The 19,383-nt window shown below is 41.5% G+C and overlaps 1 protein-coding gene across 9 annotated transcripts in view; it reads left to right on the top strand.

The window, feature by feature from the left end:
* The first annotated feature begins 3,658 nt into the window (after nt 1–3,658).
* The window catches only part of ARID4A (AT-rich interaction domain 4A), a 51,047-nt gene continuing 35,322 nt past the window's right edge, over nt 3,659–19,383 (top strand). For 7 of the 9 annotated variants that reach the window (XM_030001871.2, XM_030001897.2, XM_030001905.2 and 4 more), the window contains exons 1-5: nt 3,769–3,913; nt 4,819–4,890; nt 6,159–6,269; nt 8,773–8,838; nt 9,804–9,894. In XM_030001871.2, coding sequence (XP_029857731.1) covers nt 4,885–4,890; nt 6,159–6,269; nt 8,773–8,838; nt 9,804–9,894 — 274 coding nt within the window. In that variant the 5' untranslated portion in view covers nt 3,769–3,913; nt 4,819–4,884. Of the gene's footprint in view, nt 3,749–3,768; nt 3,914–4,818; nt 4,891–6,158; nt 6,270–8,772; nt 8,839–9,803; nt 9,895–19,383 lie in introns of those variants that run through there. The other 2 variants (XM_030001881.2, XM_030001914.2) reach the window with 2 other exon arrangements.

Here is a 19,383-nt window from a genome sequence, read left to right on the forward strand (position 1 = left end):
ACAGAATAGAAACACCAAGGGGAAGAGCATTTAAAAAAAAGAAGAACTAAACACTTGAGACAAAAATAAAAGAAGCTAAAAGTCTCCTGAACATCTGCAGAGTCTGACAGAGTAGCATAGTATGTCATTACGTACAAAGAAACTCAGTGGAACATGAATCAATATTTTTACTATTTCTAGAGTATTTTGGCTGTGATTGTATGTGTATTCTGAGTTCTTTTATCTGTGCAAATGCAGCATGTCAAGAGCAATATGTGACTACTGAACAGAATTAAAACATCTTACTTATCCCAGAAATCTCTCTTCTCATTATTTTGCCTCTCTTCTCAAGGAAGCCACATGATACATTCAACAGCTTTATTTGGCTGCTACTTATTCCACTCTTCTTATGAAGAACACTGCAAGATATAGAGCTTCCTCTACTTGCCTTTTCCTATTGAGTGCCACATACACGGAAGACTTTGGGCAAAATTTCTGTGTATTCTGCAACTAATACACCAGAGACATTTTAAAGTACATCATTATTTTTTCTAATTTACTTAGAGCCATCACCTAAGCTCTAGAATTACACATGGCCAAAGATCAGTGTCATGCTTAGAGTGCCTTTGATGCTTTTGTGTTTTGAAATTAAGAAGCCTTGTGCTAATTTGCACAAGCTAAGACCAAAATGCATATCCCCAGGTCAATCTCCTGTACTGCATCTACAAGACCTTTGGTACTAACAAAGTACACATAACACAAGTACTGCTGCTTTGAACAACGATGTTAAAAGTTTTTCTACCTTATAGCATGTCTATTTGCAGAGAGATTAGATACTAAAAGGACTTACTATGATTGACTCTAGAGCTTCTAAAAGTGTTAACTTTGTAAAGTTAACAGAGTGGCTTATGATAAAGTGGCTCACAACAGAAAAGTCTGCTGCTCATTTCTTCCACTCATTTTAACTGTTTCCCTATAAGGGATCGCACTGGGGGATGGGGCACAGCCACAGGATCCAGTACAGGCAAGCTGTCTTGAAATCTCAGGGCTAGTTAACACTGACATACATTTAGGATGCAAAATTTCAATATCATGGCGTAACTCTTGAGTCCTGAAGTTCCTGTTCCAATGAAAAGTTATTTTAAACCAAACTTAGACCCCTTCCTCCGGCTTGCCAAAAGCACAGCTTTTTCATTCCGTTATACTAGACATCATCCCTAAGTTGTGTGAGAACGCTTACCCTGTTTGTTGGGCTGCCTAGCTAGGCATTCTTAGGTGCTTTAAATGCCATAAAAGAACAAGTCACCTCTCCTGCTGACTGGCTATAGAGAGTCCTTTTCCTCACAACAGCTAGACGGGTGATGTGCCATGAACTTCCTAAGCATGCCAGCTGTAACAGACACATCCAGGTGGGCAGGATTTTTCTGCTAGAAATCAGAAACAAGACTGATTAGTTTTGTCACAAACTATTATTTATTGAATGGTACTATACTTAGTACAGAGATACAAATCGTGCCTCAAAAAAAGCTCACAATCTAAGTCATGATTTGGCCAATACATTCCACAGAGAGATCAGAAGTTCACATTCAGTGAATTTTTTAAGTTTTTATAACATTTGGGTTAGATTTAATATATTCTAAACAACAGTTTGCTCTTCAGTTTATCCACTGCGTAAAGTGGAACTACAGCACAGAATCAAAGTTCCCTCGGCACTAAATGCCTCAAAACTTTATCCATTTTGTATACATCCTCAAGCATCTTTGTATTTACAACCCAGATCCAAACACCAGAACTCTAGAGCTACCCTCCCCCCCACGTTAGACATCTCCTGCAGTCAATTCTAAACACGCCTCGTTTGCATTATGCCTTACTAAACCTTCAGAGCTTATCTATAATATACACCACTGCTCATTAAACTCCCTAGAAAACCATCCATTGTGTGCTGCTTTCCAAAGCATCAGAATTAAAAAAAAAAAAAACAAACAAAAAAACCAAACCAAAACCCACCTTCAAACAGCACTTACATGGAAACTACACCTAAACTAACAATCCATTTCTGTCAAATTAGCACAATGGATCTCTTAACTATACTGATAGGCCCCTCAGCTCTTGCTCTAGATCAACCTAAGGTATGTCTTGTAGCTAAGAGCAAGCACTGTCAGAGAGATGCTCATCACTTTGTGGAAAAACAACGGATCTGCATTACAGTCAACCATGGAGCAGATTTTAGGTAAAAAGTCAAAATGTGAAACGAATGTTAAAAAATACAGTTTTATTACAGGCTTCAGTTCGTAACTCCTATCTAGGAGTGTCAAAGCAGGCCCCCAAGACCAAATTCTCTCAGAGGACCTCTGACAGGTGCAGATATCCTGCCTTGTAAGGCTGCACCTTCAGAGAGCATCCGTCACAGGTACGGAAGGACCGTACAAGTCTACAGTCTATCTCCCCCCACGCACCCCAAAAGCACTCAGCCCCGTCACCACCACTCTTCCCCCGTCCTTGCTGCGTCTTCCTGCGAAGAGATGACCTCAGCCGCCTGGCAGGAGGCCATCACAACCGCCAGCACCACGTGCAGAAGCGACCAGGCAGCAAGAGACGGTCACGTCCCCCTCCCCGGGCTTCACCCCAAAATGCGTCACGGGCAGCAGGGAGACGATTAACGGCGACGGAGCAACGCCTTCCTCCGAGGGAAGCGCAGCCACCCGCGCCCCGCCCGCACCGGCCGAGGGACCGGCGTGAGGGGAAGGTGGCACGGGCGGCGCCTGCAGCCCCTACCTGCAGCCCCGGCGGTGTCTCTGCTGGGGCGCTCGGCAGCCACCGCGGCGGGCGGGCGGGCCTGCCTCAGCACCGCTCCGGCGGGCTCCGCGGGGAGAGCAGCGGGGGACGGCCGCTGGCGGGTCCGCGCCTCACCGGGCAGCTCGGCCGACCGACCGACCGGTTCCTCCGCGCCTTCCCGGCGGGCGGTACCGCCGACAAGCCGCCAGAGGCGCCGCCGCCCCTCCATGGCTGCCGCTTCACTTCCGGGTCCGGCCGGGCCCGCTCCTGCGCCATCGCCGCCGAGCGGGAGAACGGACGAGGCGGCCGCCACCGCCGACATCCAACGCGGGGGTGGGCCGCGGGGAAGAAACGCCGGCGGGAGGAGGCTTGCCGCCGAGCCCTTCAGCCGCTGACCCGCAGCTCCCCCGCCTCGCCCCCCCCCCGGGAGAGGCGCCGGCCACTCCCGCTCCCTTCCTCCCGCGGCCTAAAATGGGAAAGAGCCTCACACAAAATGGCGCCGGGAGGCTGACCGCGGCGCATGCGCTCTGCCTGCCCCGGGCCGCCGCCGCCGCCGCAGGACGCCGTCTCCGCCCCCCCTCCCTCCCTCCCTCTCTCTCGTCCCCGCCCCACCGCGTCTCCAAGAGACGGCCCGCACCAATCACATGGCTCCGTTGTTCTTCCTGTCTCCCGGCAGTGGCCAGTCCCCGCGCCCAGAGCTACATCCGGATCCCGCTCCCGCCAATCAGCCGCGGGGGGACGCTGACTTCACTTCAACCTTCGCCAATCGGCTGGCGCTCCGAAGAGGCGCCAATCAAAAGTCACCTTGGCGCTACCTGCGTCGACGCCTGGCCAATGCCCTCTACAGGCTTCCCTGTGACCAATGGGGGTGCTGTCCGCGGCGCCCAATCCGGGCGGGGCAGAGCCCCCGGGGCGTCAGGAGGGGGCCAATGGGAGTTCAAGGAGGACAGATTCTGCTCAACAGCTTGTTATTGGGCTGGTCGCTGGTGATTCGGTGCGAGTCCGGGCTGGAGGGGGGTGGAGCGGGGCCGCGCTTCAGCCGCCGCCGCCGCCGCTCGCGGGGCTGTCGTCGTCTCGGATAGGGGGCCGCGGCGCTGGGGAGGGCGGCCGGGCCGGGCAGGGCAGCGCGGGGTCTGCCCACTTCGTTCCGAGTTTGCAGGTAAGGAGGGTCAGCGGTAGGGGCGGCGGGCGCCTCGGCAGCCGGAACTCCGACTGCTCGTCCCGGGGGAGGGGGCGCGGAGCGGCGGCGGCGGCGGCGGCGGGAGCTTCCCCCTTCCACCCCGTGAGGGGAGCGGGGCCGCCCGCCGCTCCCCTCACGGCGGGGACGGGGACTCCCTTCCCCCCCGAACTCCTCCCCGTGCCCCCCCCCCCCCCCCTTCCGAGCGCCCCGGCCGTCGCCGTTCCCGGGGCTGCCCCGGCGCTTGGCCCGCCCGCGCCCGCCCTCCATCCTCGCTCCCCTCAGCCGCGCGGAGCCGGCCCGCCCCCGCTGCACAACCCCCCCCCCGCCACACACACACACACACCCCCTCCGTGCCCCGGGCCGGGGGGCTGCGGCGTCCCGGCCGCGGCGGGTGTCCGGAGGTGGGGGGGGGCGGCGAGAAGTCCGCCCGACCGGCGGTGTGAGGGGGGCGGGGAGGAGGGGCTCGGCGGCGCGTCCCTCCGCGGGCCGCAGAAAGTTGCGAGGGCCGGGGAGGGGCGGGGAAGGCGGTGGCGGGCCCCGCCGGCCCCCCTCTCCTCCGGCGAGCGAGCCGCCCGTGTGAGGCGGCGACGGGTTTCCCTCCCGGCTTAAACGCGCGCCCCGGCCCCTCCGGCCTGAGGCGGGGAGCGGGAGCAATGGCGACGTGACACACCGAGGGGCCGCCGGGCGGGAAGCGGCGGGCGGCGGCCGCGGCCCCGGCCCCGCTCCCTCCGCGGCCCGGCGGGGCTGGGACGGGCGGCGGCTCCCGCCTGCCCGCCCGCGCCGGGCTCCCCTCGCAGCCCGGCCGCCCCCTCACGGGGAGACCCACGCTCGCAGGGATTGAGCCTTCAGCCGACACCCCCCCCCCCCCCCTTCTTGTTTTGCAGTGTTTTCCCGTGTGCTCGCGGGGAGGAGAAGTCTTTGAGCTGGAATCCCTCAAATAACCTTTAAAGATGAAGGTAGGCTGAGTCCGGAGCGGGGAGCCGGCTCCCTTTCTCCCCACCCCGCCTCGCTAGCTGCTCTGGCGATTTCATTTTTAATCGCACGTCTCGGCTGAGCAACAGTAGGATCGCGCTGGCTGGGGTTTCGGTGCATGCTGTAAATCCTGTTTCTGCTCTCCAGCTGAGGTGTGGGTGAGCAAAGCTCTTATCGTCTTGCAGGAGCAGTCTTGAAAATTCACGACGTCTTTTGAGTTGTTGTCCTTTGGGCTACTGTCTTTAAATGCTTCCTGTATCAGCAGCTGCTATTGCAAGTTTGTAAAACCACAGCTTTTGTCCCGCCTTAGCTGTTGCCGGTTTTTTCAGTACAAAGGCTTAACAATTGCAGTATAATTTACAAAAGAGAGAAAAACTTTTTTTTGCTTTCGGAGTTGAAGAAATAATAACAATTTAAAAAAAAAAAACTCAACAGAAAAAACAGTTATTTCATATTCTGTGCTGATTTCCTGTCTTGATGGACATTTTCAACGTGGTAATTTTGTCCTCGTTTATCAGTTGCTACAATCACAATAAAGTGAAATGTTGAGTAATAAAGTCCAGATTAAGGAAAACATGATGAGAAATATTTCTCTCTGTTAAAATGCATAAGCAATTAAGCTTTGATAAAGGCATTTCAAGAAAGAAAAATACTAGTTAACAGCTGTTTGAAAGATTGCAACAAATTTCTCTAGAGGTCTCCTTTTAGTCAGCAGGAAGAAAACTATATATAGAATGTTACAGACTTAATTGTGAGTATCATGATGATAGCAATCTCAAATGTTTTAAATAATCTGTGTCATTGGATTTCTTATAGCTGAAAAAAAAGTACAACTACCTCTTATACTGCCTTTTTGCAGTTAAAATATTTTCCTTTTGTATGCTGTATAGGAATGACTTGAATTAGTAGTCACTCCTATACGTATTACCCTTTTTATAAGGAGATGTTCCAAATATCAGTTCAATATCCTCAAAGATATTTCTGGGACAGTAATTAGGCTGACAGAATCGGGGGGGGGGGGGTGTCAGCATTACTGGTAAAACAAAACTTCCTGTAACTTGTTTGTTGGTTTCTTTTTTTTTTTTTTTCCTTTTAAAGAACTGTGTGATTGCAATTCTGAGTACAGATGTTGTTTATCACTTAAAAGTCAATAAGTCTAAAAGTTTAGATGTAAAATTCGATGTATAACGATGTAGCTGTAAATATAAATAAGAACAACTAAACTTTGTTCATGTTTTTTGTTTCTTAATAGGCAGCAGATGAGCCTGCCTACCTGACAGTGGGAACTGATGTCAGTGCCAAGTACCGCGGTGCCTTCTGTGAGGCAAAGATTAAGACAGTGAAAAGGCTTGTGAAAGTCAAGGTAGTATACTGTGGTTGTTGCTGATTTTATTAAAGCATTGTGCTGAAAGGACTGTCAGAGAAGATCCTAGTCCTGAAGATAAGGAAATGTTCATCACCTTACTGCATGAATTTTAAAGAACACTTGAATGTCGTTTTTCATATTTTGGTGTTGGGTTTGGGGTGGGTTTTGTTTGGGTTTTTTTGTTATTTTTGGGGTGGTGGTGGTGGGGTTTTATTTTTTTCTTTAGGAGGATGCTGGAACAAAAATGAGCTTTCAAATTACCTATTCTTGCTACTTCTTCCCTGATCACGGTTGTCTTCTGTTTGTGAATGCATCAGTTTCACAGCAATCAGTTTTCATGTCACAAATAGAGGATTATGGCTTTACATGAGTAATAAGGAATAAGAGCAACCTCTTCAGAAGCAAAAGTTCCATTTCATTCCAACTGACATCCTCAGTTTTATAGCTTGGAACTTAAGAGGCAATGCCAAAATAAATCAACATTACGGCAAAAAAGATGGCAATATTTAGTTTCTTAGACCAGGTTTTAGAAATGCCCAGGATAACATTTGTTAGGTTTTGAGCATCTTGCTGCTGCTGCCACTTCTAAAACAGTGTGCTCTGGCTGTAGCCATCTACATTTCTCTACATGCGTAGTACTGGCACATAATATTCATTCACATTTACAGGTCGTACGCCAAAACAACCGAAAAATAAAGTAATTATTTTGGTGTTGCAGTACTGTTGTAAATGCTACTATGGGAAAACAAGAATAAAACGTAGTTAAGTAAAAGTTAAGAATTCAAAGTAAAGATAGAAATTGTTCTTCTGCTTTGTTTTGTCAAAATCTTCCCACTTTCTTGTCTACTGTCCAGGATATGTAAACAAGGCATTAGTGACCCCAAACCCCCTAACAAATAGAGATGAAAGCTGTTTTTTATAACTACACATCTAAATTTTCATGTGCTTTAATGCTTACATAAATAGAACTAGCTATCAGCCTCTTCAGTTACGCGCATAGATCATATCACTTTATCAGAGCGCTTTTCATTAATAGAAAAAAAACCCCAAACAATTCAGATACTGGAGTCTTTTCCCCTGTTCTTAATGAGTACTTATAGAAATTTGTGATGTTCTTTGAAATCTGTGATAATAAGAAGCTCTGTAGGAAGCAGTGTGCTGCCCTCCCTGGTCTGACATCCTTGATTTTGTATCTGCACTTTTGATCTAATAGAGTATTTAGACTGTTGATAGGTGTGAGGGTTTTTTTCCTCATTAGAATCATATGCTTTATTACTCCACGATAAGATTTGGAAGTGTATGAGGCTGCTGTGACTTGGTGGAAATTCCTGTCACTGTATCTCAATTATATTATAACAATTGAAGTTTTAACAAGCTAAGCCTGATATTGTAATTAGGAGCATGTAGGCACACCCTGGCACACCTGCCAAGAGTGCAAAGAGTCCAAAAAGTCCAGTAGTCTTTTCCTGAGTAGCAGAACAGCCTGCCGATGCAAATCATAGTAAAAAATTTTAAATTAAAATTGCACAAAGTGTGTTATTGATCTGAATGTGTGTTAATACCAATGCTATTTTAGCATGCCACTAGTGTTGTATTTATAAATACAGCTACAGTGTAGGCTATGGTTGGGGGATAATTGGGGGAAGCCGGAAAACTGGACATCTTTATAGGTAGAAAGGAAGCTCCTGGAACTTTTGATTCCTGAAAAGAAATAGGAATTTTGAAATTTTTTTATTGGAACACCATAGGTGGTTTTGCTATAACAAACGGCAGTGAAACAGCCAACAGTGTTGACATCTAAATACTCATCTTTTATGTTTCTAAACTGAGTCTCTTCAAACTCAGGGATTCAAATTGCATAGGCTTACATTCACTCTGTCTCATCAGTGTTGCCTTCTCAAACGTCGGATTTTAAAGGGAGAAGCATAGTTCACTTACACTGTAACTAATCCTTATTTCCATTACACTTTTAGTGATTCACATCTTTACCATAAAAACTTTCCCTTGCTCAAGGTAGCAGAAATGGTGGTATTGCAGTCAGTTTAGTGATTTTTTTGATACATACTTAATAAAGAGAGGTTTTTATTTTGGTTGTAGTTTAGTATTCAATGTGTTGTCAATAAAGTGCTGCAGTTGAAGTAGAGAGAAGAAAAACCTGCTTAATCTTCTGATCTGGAAGCCCCAATTCCAGGTATGCCCTGGATTGCATCAATATCCAAACTCGCATCAAAATGTATTTTCTTTGCCTTGGAATGGCTGATGCTTGATTTGCCCTGTTCTTTAATTATGATGTTTCAGATTAAATATTAAGCGTGATACTTGGGGCTTCCTGTCAGTAAAACTGTCCATGCCAAGTGTTTTGCGTTCAGTAATGTTTGAGTCCATTTGATAAACATCTTATTTTCCAAATTATGATTATTACTATAAATAGAGTTTCATATGCTTTTTGTATGCTGTTAAAAATAAGTTACATATAAAAAAATTTATGGATATCTTTCAGGTGGTCCTGAAGGGGGATAACTCAACTCAGTTAGTGCAAGATGACCAAGTGAAAGGACCTCTAAGAGTATGTATATTGCGTGCCTTTTTTTTTTCTGTACTCACATAATTGATTTGTAAAATTCTAAGTTTTGATGCTGCTTAAGTGGGTACCTGTTCTACAGAATTTAAATCAACAGAAGGAGGCTCATTGCTTTAGATCAGATTGATTCTGAGTGATTAGTCTTAACTTTTGTAGCTTTTAGAGGCTGTTTATGCTTCTCTGTGTAGTACACTTCATATGCAGTTTTGCAGGCATGATGATTTTTGTATCTTCTTAAAAGATACAAAACTTCTTGGAAGTAATGAAACTTTGAAACTTCTTACAAGTAATTGAGAACTTGATTACGAAGCTAAGTTCAAGCCCGTTGGACGATAGTAAATATGATTACGCTAACTGTGTTTTAAAATAGTTTATGTACTTTATATAAAAATATGTGTTGATTTGTATCATTGTGATATGTAACAGTTGTCTACTAAAATACATAGCTGCATTGTAAAACACTGAATGCAAATAGAGCTCTTTAGAGGAGATCATATTTTTTGTATTTGTTTTTTTTCTGTAGCTACTGCAAGAACACCAATGCGTGTTGTAGGCTGCTACTGAAATTGTGATCTAGCTGACAGTATAACAATGTTTAAAGTGTAAGAAATAGTAGTAATTGCATGCATATCAGTATTAAAGCAATAATTACTTTGAATATTTGAATATTTATTTCCAATTAGCCTTCTATTATTTCTTGTGAAATCATGCTGAAATTGGATGTTCTGAGTTTCTTGCTGCTTTACTGTCTACTTGCAGTTCAGGCTTCATACTTAAGGACCTTTGTTCTTACCAGCCAAGTAACTAAATTTTACAAAGTAACATTTAGTGAAAATGAGTCTTTAGGGAAAAAAAAATCTACCTTGCTGGAAGAATTAATGCCTACATGTGTTTTTGTCCATTATATGAGTTTGGGATTACATGTAACCTTGAGATACTCCTTTTTGCAGGTTGGTGCAATGGTTGAAACCAAAATGCCTGATGGATCCTTTCAAGAAGCTGTTATCAGCAAGTTGACAGATGCTAGTTGGTATACTGTAGGTGAGTAGCCACCTGTTTTCATTTATGATCTGTAATCTTTAAACAATATATTTCTAATTAAAACTTAAAATAGGACAATAATTATTTGATGTTCAGGGAGGCTGTTGCACAGGTAATTGCAGGGCTGAACAATCAAGTTTTATTTGGCACAACGTATGTATAGTGATGTCAGTTTCACTCACAGGAATTCAGAATAATTTTTGCAGATTTTAAGACATAAACTTTGTAATTGCACTTGTAGCTGAAAACCTGTGGCATGTAATGAATGACTGAAATGCAAGCCGCCTTTCACTATATGCAATCTTGTACACAAGTGGCAGTACCACTATGCGTTCTGAAGTCATTTGTCTGTTTTGTGTAAAGTTGAGGGTCGTGTTTTGTATGAAACAGTAGAAGACAGGATCTATTTCTGATGAAGAAAAGAACTGAAACATATCAGCTTAGAGAAGAGGGGACATTCATTTATAATGTGAATAACTGCTTTAAAATAATTTTCAATTAATGATTATATCTAAAGTGAAATAGAAAACTACTTTGTTTCTCATGTTGGAGACTCATGTGCTCTTCAGGGTCAGTGAAATTTCAATGTTGAACAAGAATTCATTCCAAGATAAACTTCTGTATCTTGAATAATATAGAATTGGCCATTATGATCTCTAGGTTTTTCTGAAACAGCTTTAACAGTAGAATGACAAAAACCCAGCAACATTCAAGTAATACTAGATAAGCAAATAAAAAAACCACAGTATTTGAATCGGAGAGCTTTGCAAGCACCTGTCCTTTTTTGTACAACTTTCTTACAGCAGTGGAGCGTTGTATTCACTAATAGTAGCATGGAGGGAACATGGTCCTCTTAATTGTCCTGTACATGCTACTCTTTGGCAATGCTTTTGAGATTAGTACTTGTAAATTTTAACTGTTTGTTTCTTACTAGCTGCCGTGTATACTGAGTGTATTTAGCTTTACTTCATATTCTTCCATACTGTCTTGAGGAGTCCTCTGTCATATGAAGTGTCAATTATTTTGGTTCATTAACCCCCTTTTTAGGATATAAAGAAGATATTTTCAGTAATCCAACATTTCCATTGCAGTAGGTGAGGTTATGTCATCTTTGGTGGGATCAGGATAAGGCTCTCACTGCAGATAATTTGCAAGGATTTATCAACTTATGATTATTACTGTGTGCTTTGAATATAAGCTACTTGATTTACCAGTTGACAAAGCTCACTGCTCTTTGCATTCTTCTTCATGATTATAACATTGCTGTAAAATTGTAGATTTAGCTGTAAAATTGTAGTGTATGTCAGGTCAGGGAGGAAAGGCAGGATTATTTTGGAGTGCAGAAGATTTAGAATCTACTCAGTTTAGTACTATGATGGGACACACTCAACAATGAGACCTTCAACTTTGCTTTATATTGACTTAGAGGTTCACCATTCTGATACAGAAGAGATAAGAAACAGAGTCTTGCACTAATAATTTCATGGTTTATAAATTAGCATTTTCATTTCAAAATTCTTAGTTATTTTAGTTTTAAAGTAGCATTTTTAGCTAATTCTGTTTGAATTTGGACGAGAAGATTTACATCAGTAAACCAACCCTACATATTCCTGCTTCAGTGATTAAAAAGGCTTTGAACTATTAATTGATAAACCAAACATATTTGTTTTCTTACATTTGACAGGTGAACTTTAAATCCCCTGTTTTGGGGGTGAGTTTTGTCTGCGTTTTCTTCTTCCCCTCCCGCCCCCTTTTTCTTTTGAGCAGTACACTTCTGCCAAAAATCTTTACTTGATGAGCAGGTAACATGAACAGTGAATACATGCTCTGCCCTGCACTGGTGGATTGTTGTTTAGATTTAAGAAGCTGTTGAACTCTCCCCGATAATGTAAGAGATAAATCATGCATACCATGATTTTTACTTTATACATTTATTAAAGTGCAATTCCTCAGAAACTTGAGCCAGTGGATCAATTTTTGTCATTTTCTTTCCCCCAAAAATATTTTTGGAGAGGTGGCATACGGGAGATAAACTCATATGTTTTCCATATGCAAATGTGTTAAGACTGCTAGGATGTTGTAAAAATTTGGAGCTGGGGGTGCCTGTGGGATTTAAGTAATCTTATGGTAAGTTAATATGCAGTATGGTAATATAGCATGTAGAGTATATATACCTATGGCTACGTCAATTGTAACACATTGAAATTGTATTTAGATCTTACAAACATTTTTGTGAGTTGTATGTGGTGACATGCTCATTGGTGTTCAAAGCACAGGTAACATTGACCAAAGATCATGAAGTTTGTGTCATAAAAAAAATGGTTATTTTACTTTTAAAATTAAGGAAGTGTTCTAGGTTGAGTACAGAAACATTGAGGTATGAAAAGTAAGCCTTATCTTTTGCCTGTTGCTTCCATTGTATCTTTGTAGAAGGTTTTGAATAGATATTAGGTGAATGTATACGTTGCTATGAAGCAAACAGAGTTCAATTGGTTCCTCTTTAGTAGATGGTGGGCTGTACCACTTGGCAGTCTTGGTGACTGATTCAGTCAGAGCTAAAGAGTTGAGAGGGAAGTGGATTAAACAGCCTTCAGGTTTCTAGAATATCTTCCTGAATGTGGTCGGGCTTGAGATGGAAGGCACAAGGGAAAGCTTGTGTTTCAATAGTATGTGCTTTTCCTGTACTATTTATTTTCTGTCTTATGTAGCATCTCTTTCTCAGTGATCTAAAAGTAGACTGATAGAGATAGGAAAACCAGCAGTATATTCAGACAAACATTTTCAAAGTATTAAGTACAAATATTTGAAAAATCCACCAAAACAAACTGTATGCAGGTCTACTGAGAAGTAATGGTGCTCACTTTTGCAAATCAGGTTGTCTATTTCAGATAGGTATCTAAAGAAGAAAAGTCAGCTGAAGCAACTTTACTTGGTTCAATAAGGTGAACCAGTAGAAATGCTATGCTGAGTTTGCTGTAGTAGGCTACTTTGCCACCACCATAATGAACGTGCCACAATGATGATCAGTTAGTCTATTTTAACAGTATCTCCTGTCTATCAGTGATGTTCATGTACCCGAAATTATTTTTATTGCAGCTGCCATGGAATCACTTTTTCAGCTATTTTTACATAATAATGTTGTTACTGTAGCCATTTAGTCGTATTGAAATTTTCAGCTGTGATTTGGAAATACTTTTGAAATTACCTTTGAAATTCAGCTTTTCAGTATAAGTAGGTGAAGAAACAAAAGCTGTTTGGAGTGAAAGTTTAACAATGTCTGGAAAATGCCGTTGCACAAGTCAGCTCTCTCACCTGCTCAATTGAATCTGAAGTGGGATGACAGCAATAGCAGTCTAAGTTCTTTGGATAACAAATGGTTCAGTTGGATGTTTTAATCTTCAAAATGCAATTATTTAAAATGAACTTATTAATTTAGAAATTTTTAAGTGCTGCATTGATGCTTTTGAAGTGCTGAATATATTGCTAGGTGATAATTGCATAGCATTAGAATGGTCTATCAGATCTGCTTTCAGCTCAGCCAGATTTGAATTATGGATTAGTGTACCATCCACCTGATTCTCTGTTAACTTGTAAAATGCTTCAAGTGAATACTGAAATGTCTGAAATGACTAAAAAAAAAGAAGCAGCCACAATCCAGACCACACCTTAACAAAGTGCATAGTTGTATTTTCCTTCTTTCACATTCTCTCTGGAATCTTGCAAGCACTACCAGAATTTCAGAAAACAGGAATCCTTAGCTATATGTTCTTTAAGGAAACACTTTTATATCGCTTCTGTACAGAACTAGTGAGAAATAGTATCTCAGCTGAGCAAGCATCTGAAGAGTTGTTGTTAGAGTGGCCTTTTTTATTGCCCCATCAAAATGAAAGTGTCATCTCTCTTTTGACAAAACTCAGGTCAGTAATCTGTATGTGCTTAGATCTTGTCAACTGTATGTCATTTAACCATATCTATAACTTGAAACAAAAGAAAAAAAACAGATCAAATACATTGAGCCTTGTATCTTGTATTTTGCTAGATAAAATCATGGTAAAGTTTTTCTAGAGAGAGAAAGAGAAAAACATGTATTAACTTTTAGTAATTTTTCCTCTGAAATGAGTAGGAAATAAGGAGAAAAAACAGTGAGAGGCATTTGCCATTTCTAACAGACCTTGCTGTCAAAAGTAGGGCTTTATATGCTGTTCAGAGTGAAAGGGAGCCTGAATCCTTATTTTTTGAGAATTGTGGCTTTTGGGCATCATCTAGTACTTCTATGTAAGAGAAGACATGTCTTTTCTCCTTTTAAAAGTTATCATGAAATGGCAGAATATTTTAACATAAATAGTAAAGAATTTTTGTCATTCTTTTCACACTGCAAAGCCAACAGATTTTTTCCTTTTTGGCTCTAGTATGGTGTTGTACATCAGCACGGCCAGACACCACTTCTGAAACACCTCTGTGAGCCCCATACCTCTGCTTGTGCTGCTCTCCAGCCTTATGTGGTGGTAACTTCCTCCTCTCGTGTAGTCATTGTGGCAGTTTGCAGGGAATGCTGAGTGAGTGTGCGCTGAGAGGAGTTAGATACCTGAATGCTTGTCCTCATGCAAGTAAAGTTTTGGGTAGTCCACTTGAGTTGTTCTGGAAATGAAGTACAGTCTCAGCCACCAGTTGCATCACTCTGGGGTACTGTGTTTAGGAGGGCAGGTGACAGAAATGAAAGGTGTTAAGTATTTGGTTCTAGTCCTCTTTCATTTTGCATGGATTTTGAAAATTCCAGTTCATAATTCCAAGAATATATATCAGAAAATAAACCAACAGTGATGTCCTAGGACTTTCAGGAGCAGGGTTGCTAACAGGAGCCATTTATAGTCACATTTTCCTATTTTTACAAGTTTTCCTCTTCTGATGCTTTGTGGAGATATCTATGCTAACAGAAAAAAAAAGCTTGGTTCTGGCTCCACTACAACTTGAAGCTCCTAATATGTCTTGCTTCTGCATGAAGGGTGATAAAAGCTATTAGTGCCACCAGAGTTGATTTCATCCATGCCAGAGGCCTGTTAGTTTGTCTTTTCATAACTGGAACAGCACACATTTTGTAGTTTGTGCAAGGCACTAGTCATGTTTGTGTGGCTGGTTTGACCAGTTCTTCCCAGCATCCTGTTGAGTTCTACATCCCATAAGCATCACTTCATCTTCAGGCTGTGCATGTGTCATCCAAGAATCCAAAACCACAAGTGTGGCAGGGGAACTGTCCAGTTGCCCCCACATCGCTGGTGCTCTGTACCACCCTGACCCACCACAAATTTGTTTTCATCTTCAAAATGTTGCTTGGGTGGATTTTGAGGAAACCCTGTATTTGCCTGGAGTCCTTCCATGGGATATATCATTGTTTAAGTGCGCCTGTGGCACACAGAAACTGTGCAATTGCTGTGTTGGTTGCTTTCCGGAGAATCTAGAAAAAAGAACAGCACCGCATTTTGCTCTTACATGTTTAGGCGACGTGCAGGTAGAGGGGCAAATGTGATGGTGAAAAAGTATATTAACTGAACCTTATTACAGATCAGCTGGATAGAGCCTTTGATTATAAAACCACCTTTGTTACAATGTGGACTGAATGTTAAAAAAAAACAAAACCCAAAATTGTGTACAAACAATAATGTAGGGAAAGCAAGCAGGTAGAATTTTTTTCTCTAATCTCGTTATGTGTAACAGTAGTAAGATTACTGTAACATCAGAAAAAGCAGTTTCAGACAGTACATTTGGATTTGTAAGGTAATAGTCTTCTATGAGTGGACTCAAAGATCACACTTCTGTGTTTTCAGTGATATTTCATATACATTTCTGTAGAGGAACTGAAGCTCATTTAAAATGTTTGGGGTTTTTTGTTGTTTTGTTTTGTTTTTTTAAATGAGTTCTGTAGTATCTCCAGTAGCACAATAATTGGTAGTTAGTACAGTCCTTGTCTACAAGGTCATTCAACAAGTATTGCGTGGCTCTTGGTACTTTTTATTTTTTCCACAGCAGAAAAGCAAAAATCTGCAAAACTTGCACACATACATCTAGACATTCGTAGATAGCATCTCTGATAGTTCACAAATTACTTCTTTGTCAGGCAGCTAGTGAAAATAATTCAGTGTGCATAGTGACACTGGAGCAGTTTTTACTTCTTGGTATGTACTTTTGTTGTCTTGCAGATATAAAAGTTTCTGAATAGGGTGGGGAATGAGAAGAAAATGTTTACTTGCTGTGCAGTATAGAATCTTTCCTCCTTTGGGCAGTAACACTAACATAACTTGTTGGATTTGAAGTTAGCAAGCAGGTGCAGCCTTGAAGGTTGTTTTCCCTATTCATTTGTGTATTACAGGACTGTCTTGTTCTGGTAACACTGATCGCTCTGTGTATAAGTAATATTGTAACTATTATGAGGATGTTATCACTAGTGTCCTGCTATGTTCTCCTTTTTCTTTCTTTCTTTTTTTTTTTAAATCTTTGGGATATTTATAAACAAGATCTGCAGTATTTTGTGGCAAGTTTCTTAACAGTTCCTAAAAATTATTTTGATTAGTTGACTTCTTAGTATTTCTTGTATAAATAAATGAGAACCGACATTGAGACAGCGTTTTTGTGAGGAGACGGTTAGTATAATTTTTGTTAAAGGCATATATGGGCCTACTACAGGCAGGGAATGGAAGGTACCTGCTCATCAATAGTGAGTGCAAAGTTGCACTGTTTAATGCATTTTTTAGGTACTCAATTTTAATGGAGAGACTTTTCTAATTTTTGGGAAGTATTGCATTGATTCCCACTGGGAAGCTTTGTTTTTCTTTTTCTGTCATAGCTTTGGCTTGCCTAGGCTTCCACAAATAGAAAAAAAATATGTTTCTTTCCTGTTATTATAGACAAGGTTGGGATGCAGCGAAATTCTGAAAATCTCCATTTTATTTTCACTGTTTAAATATGCTCTGTATGGAGCACATTGAACTCCCATTCTTGGGACTAGAACAAGCATTATAACAGAGACTGTTCCTCCAGGTTGTGCTGCTTAGTCATCTTTTTTTTCCCCCTTCTGTCAGTGTTCATCATTAAGCAACGTATGTTGAAGAAAGGCCTCTGGCCAGCAGAAAAGCTGCTTTTCTTTCTGTCATTCCTACTTTGCTGTAAGTTAAAATAGTAGTATATAGGTTCCTGGCTAGTATGTATCATTCTCTTTCCAGAAGTATTTACTGAAGTAATCAGCTGGTACACCCTGTTTCCCCAACAAGTACATGCCCACTACAAGATTAGGTGATGGTAGTACTTAAAGGGCTTCTCCTTTTTTGTACATGTTTCTTTGGAAGGGGACAGGATTGTAAATTCCTTTCTACAATAAATATTGTGGCCCTATAAACGCATCTTTTGATGACTACATTACATGTGTATGGGTGGGTATCTCCCTGTGTTCTGTTGTTGTTTCCTTCTCTCTTTAACACAACTGGTACTGTTCACTAAATTCTTTCTTATGGAGTACAACCTTTAGAATTTCTGCTGTTGGAGAACTTGGAGTTGTAACAATAACCTATTTAAGGAATGATTAAGTAATTAATAAAAGTTATTCAGCATTAATTCAACAGTTTAAAATTTGTCTGTTTGTTAGTACTAGGCATTTTAACTAGAGTTAAACAGTCTTACTTCTGGATGAGGTTAAAAAAAGGAATGAGTTTGCAGCTTAGAGTGTATTAAGTTCTTCTGACATGACTGCTATCATAGTATCAAAGTATCGCATAGCCAAAAAACATGCCGTCTGCCCTGCTGCTTATATTTGTGAAATCCTTAATATATGATACTGTACATTGAAAAGACATTCTCTTAAAGGCTCTAGGACTAGCATTAAAAAGGCATGTATAGTGTGGCAGTAATACGAACGGTTCTTTGGTGAAGTAGATTTTTCTTAAAAGTGAGATGGAAACCACAAGGCCTACTTAGTTTAAGAAAGGTATATATTTTTAAAGGTGCTGAGACTTTCAACATGTGTTTCTGATTATCCTTTCAGTAAGGCGCAAACAAGTATTTTCCCTAGAAGAGAAGCAAGTTTAAAGTAGCTACAATTACAAAATACTTCATGTATTGTGATTAATTGGAGAGACTTCTTACTTGGCCCCACTTTAGTAATTCAAATAATTGATATTTTTGTATGAAAAATGGTGCTATCCTTTCTCCATTGACACTTCATAAAGTGATCACTAATTTAGCTAAGGAAATCTTTTTTTATGCTGTTCTGTACACACTTTGTTGTTCCACAACAGTTTCAGTTTATCCTTGAAGCAATTAAATGACTTTGAAATACCAAAAATATTAGTGCCTTCTGTTTCTGCCCCTCATGGTCCCTCTACCGCTGCCCCTGCTGTTCTCCACTAAGATAGAAAATTAAATGTCACTGTCACTTTTCTATTAATCATTTTAAAAAGGCAAAGTCTTTTTAAGTAATCATAATGCTATGGTATCTCCTTCTATGTAACACCATTTAGTTTTTATTATTGAGAATTCTGTTGTAATTGTCTAAGAGCATATTCTGTCCTGAGCAGGTGATGTCTGTAGGGAGAACCACACACAGACTTGATAAATATTTTCTAGTTTTGTCATTCGTGTGTGTGTATATGTATTTACATACATTTATATGAGATTCTCAGGGGCTGGATATATTGACTCAATCCATTCTTTTAACCTGAATGAAGGGGTGAGGGGGAGAGACACTTCAGCCCTGGAAGAAAATTACCAAGGTAAAATGGAACATATTGAACTTGATTACTTTGAAGGAATCATGCACACTTGCACTCTGCTGTGCATTTGCTTTTCCCTAGGTGTGGGACACTTTCACATGGCTGCTGAACGGACATATTTTTCTACACTTTCATTTAATGGTTACGCCAATTCCTTGGCCTGCTGCAGTTCAGGAAGGAGGTCTGAGAATTTGTGCTTCTCCACCTTCCTTTCCTGAAGTTGTGTGATAACTGCCCCTCGTATGAAAGAAAGTACTCTATCCTTTTGGAAAAATTGGCTTTCGTTTTAGGGGTGGGAGAGGGGTTTCAGAAGGGGCTTTGGTTTTTTGTTGTTTTCCTTTTTGTAGTCCACCCATTTCGGTATTGGAAAACGTAGAGTGGCCTACCACTTTTTCCCTGTATGGCAAGGGACAAACAGCTTCTGTAGAACAGGCCAGTTCTGTACCTTCAACTGGAGAAAACTGAGAGAAATGGCAAGGAAAGGCTTGTAGGAAGAGGGCTGCTTTTGAGGTATGGGGTAGACTTGTCTTCATTCATGTATAAAACTGGGAATAGGATTGAAAGCATGACTGCCAAACTCTGAAAGCATGCTCACGCTTTCATTGTGTCTGGGTCTGAGGGGTGATTAGGAAAACTTAATTATTCAGCATTAATTATTTTTTCTTCCATGTTGTTTTGTCCATGGAAGTGAAATATACATTTATGAATTTGACAATTCTGCAGTTGCAATTAC

The sequence above is a fragment of the Aquila chrysaetos genome, chromosome 2 (assembly GCF_900496995.4).
Source record: "Aquila chrysaetos chrysaetos chromosome 2, bAquChr1.4, whole genome shotgun sequence".
Classification (NCBI taxonomy): Eukaryota; Metazoa; Chordata; class Aves; order Accipitriformes; family Accipitridae; genus Aquila; species Aquila chrysaetos.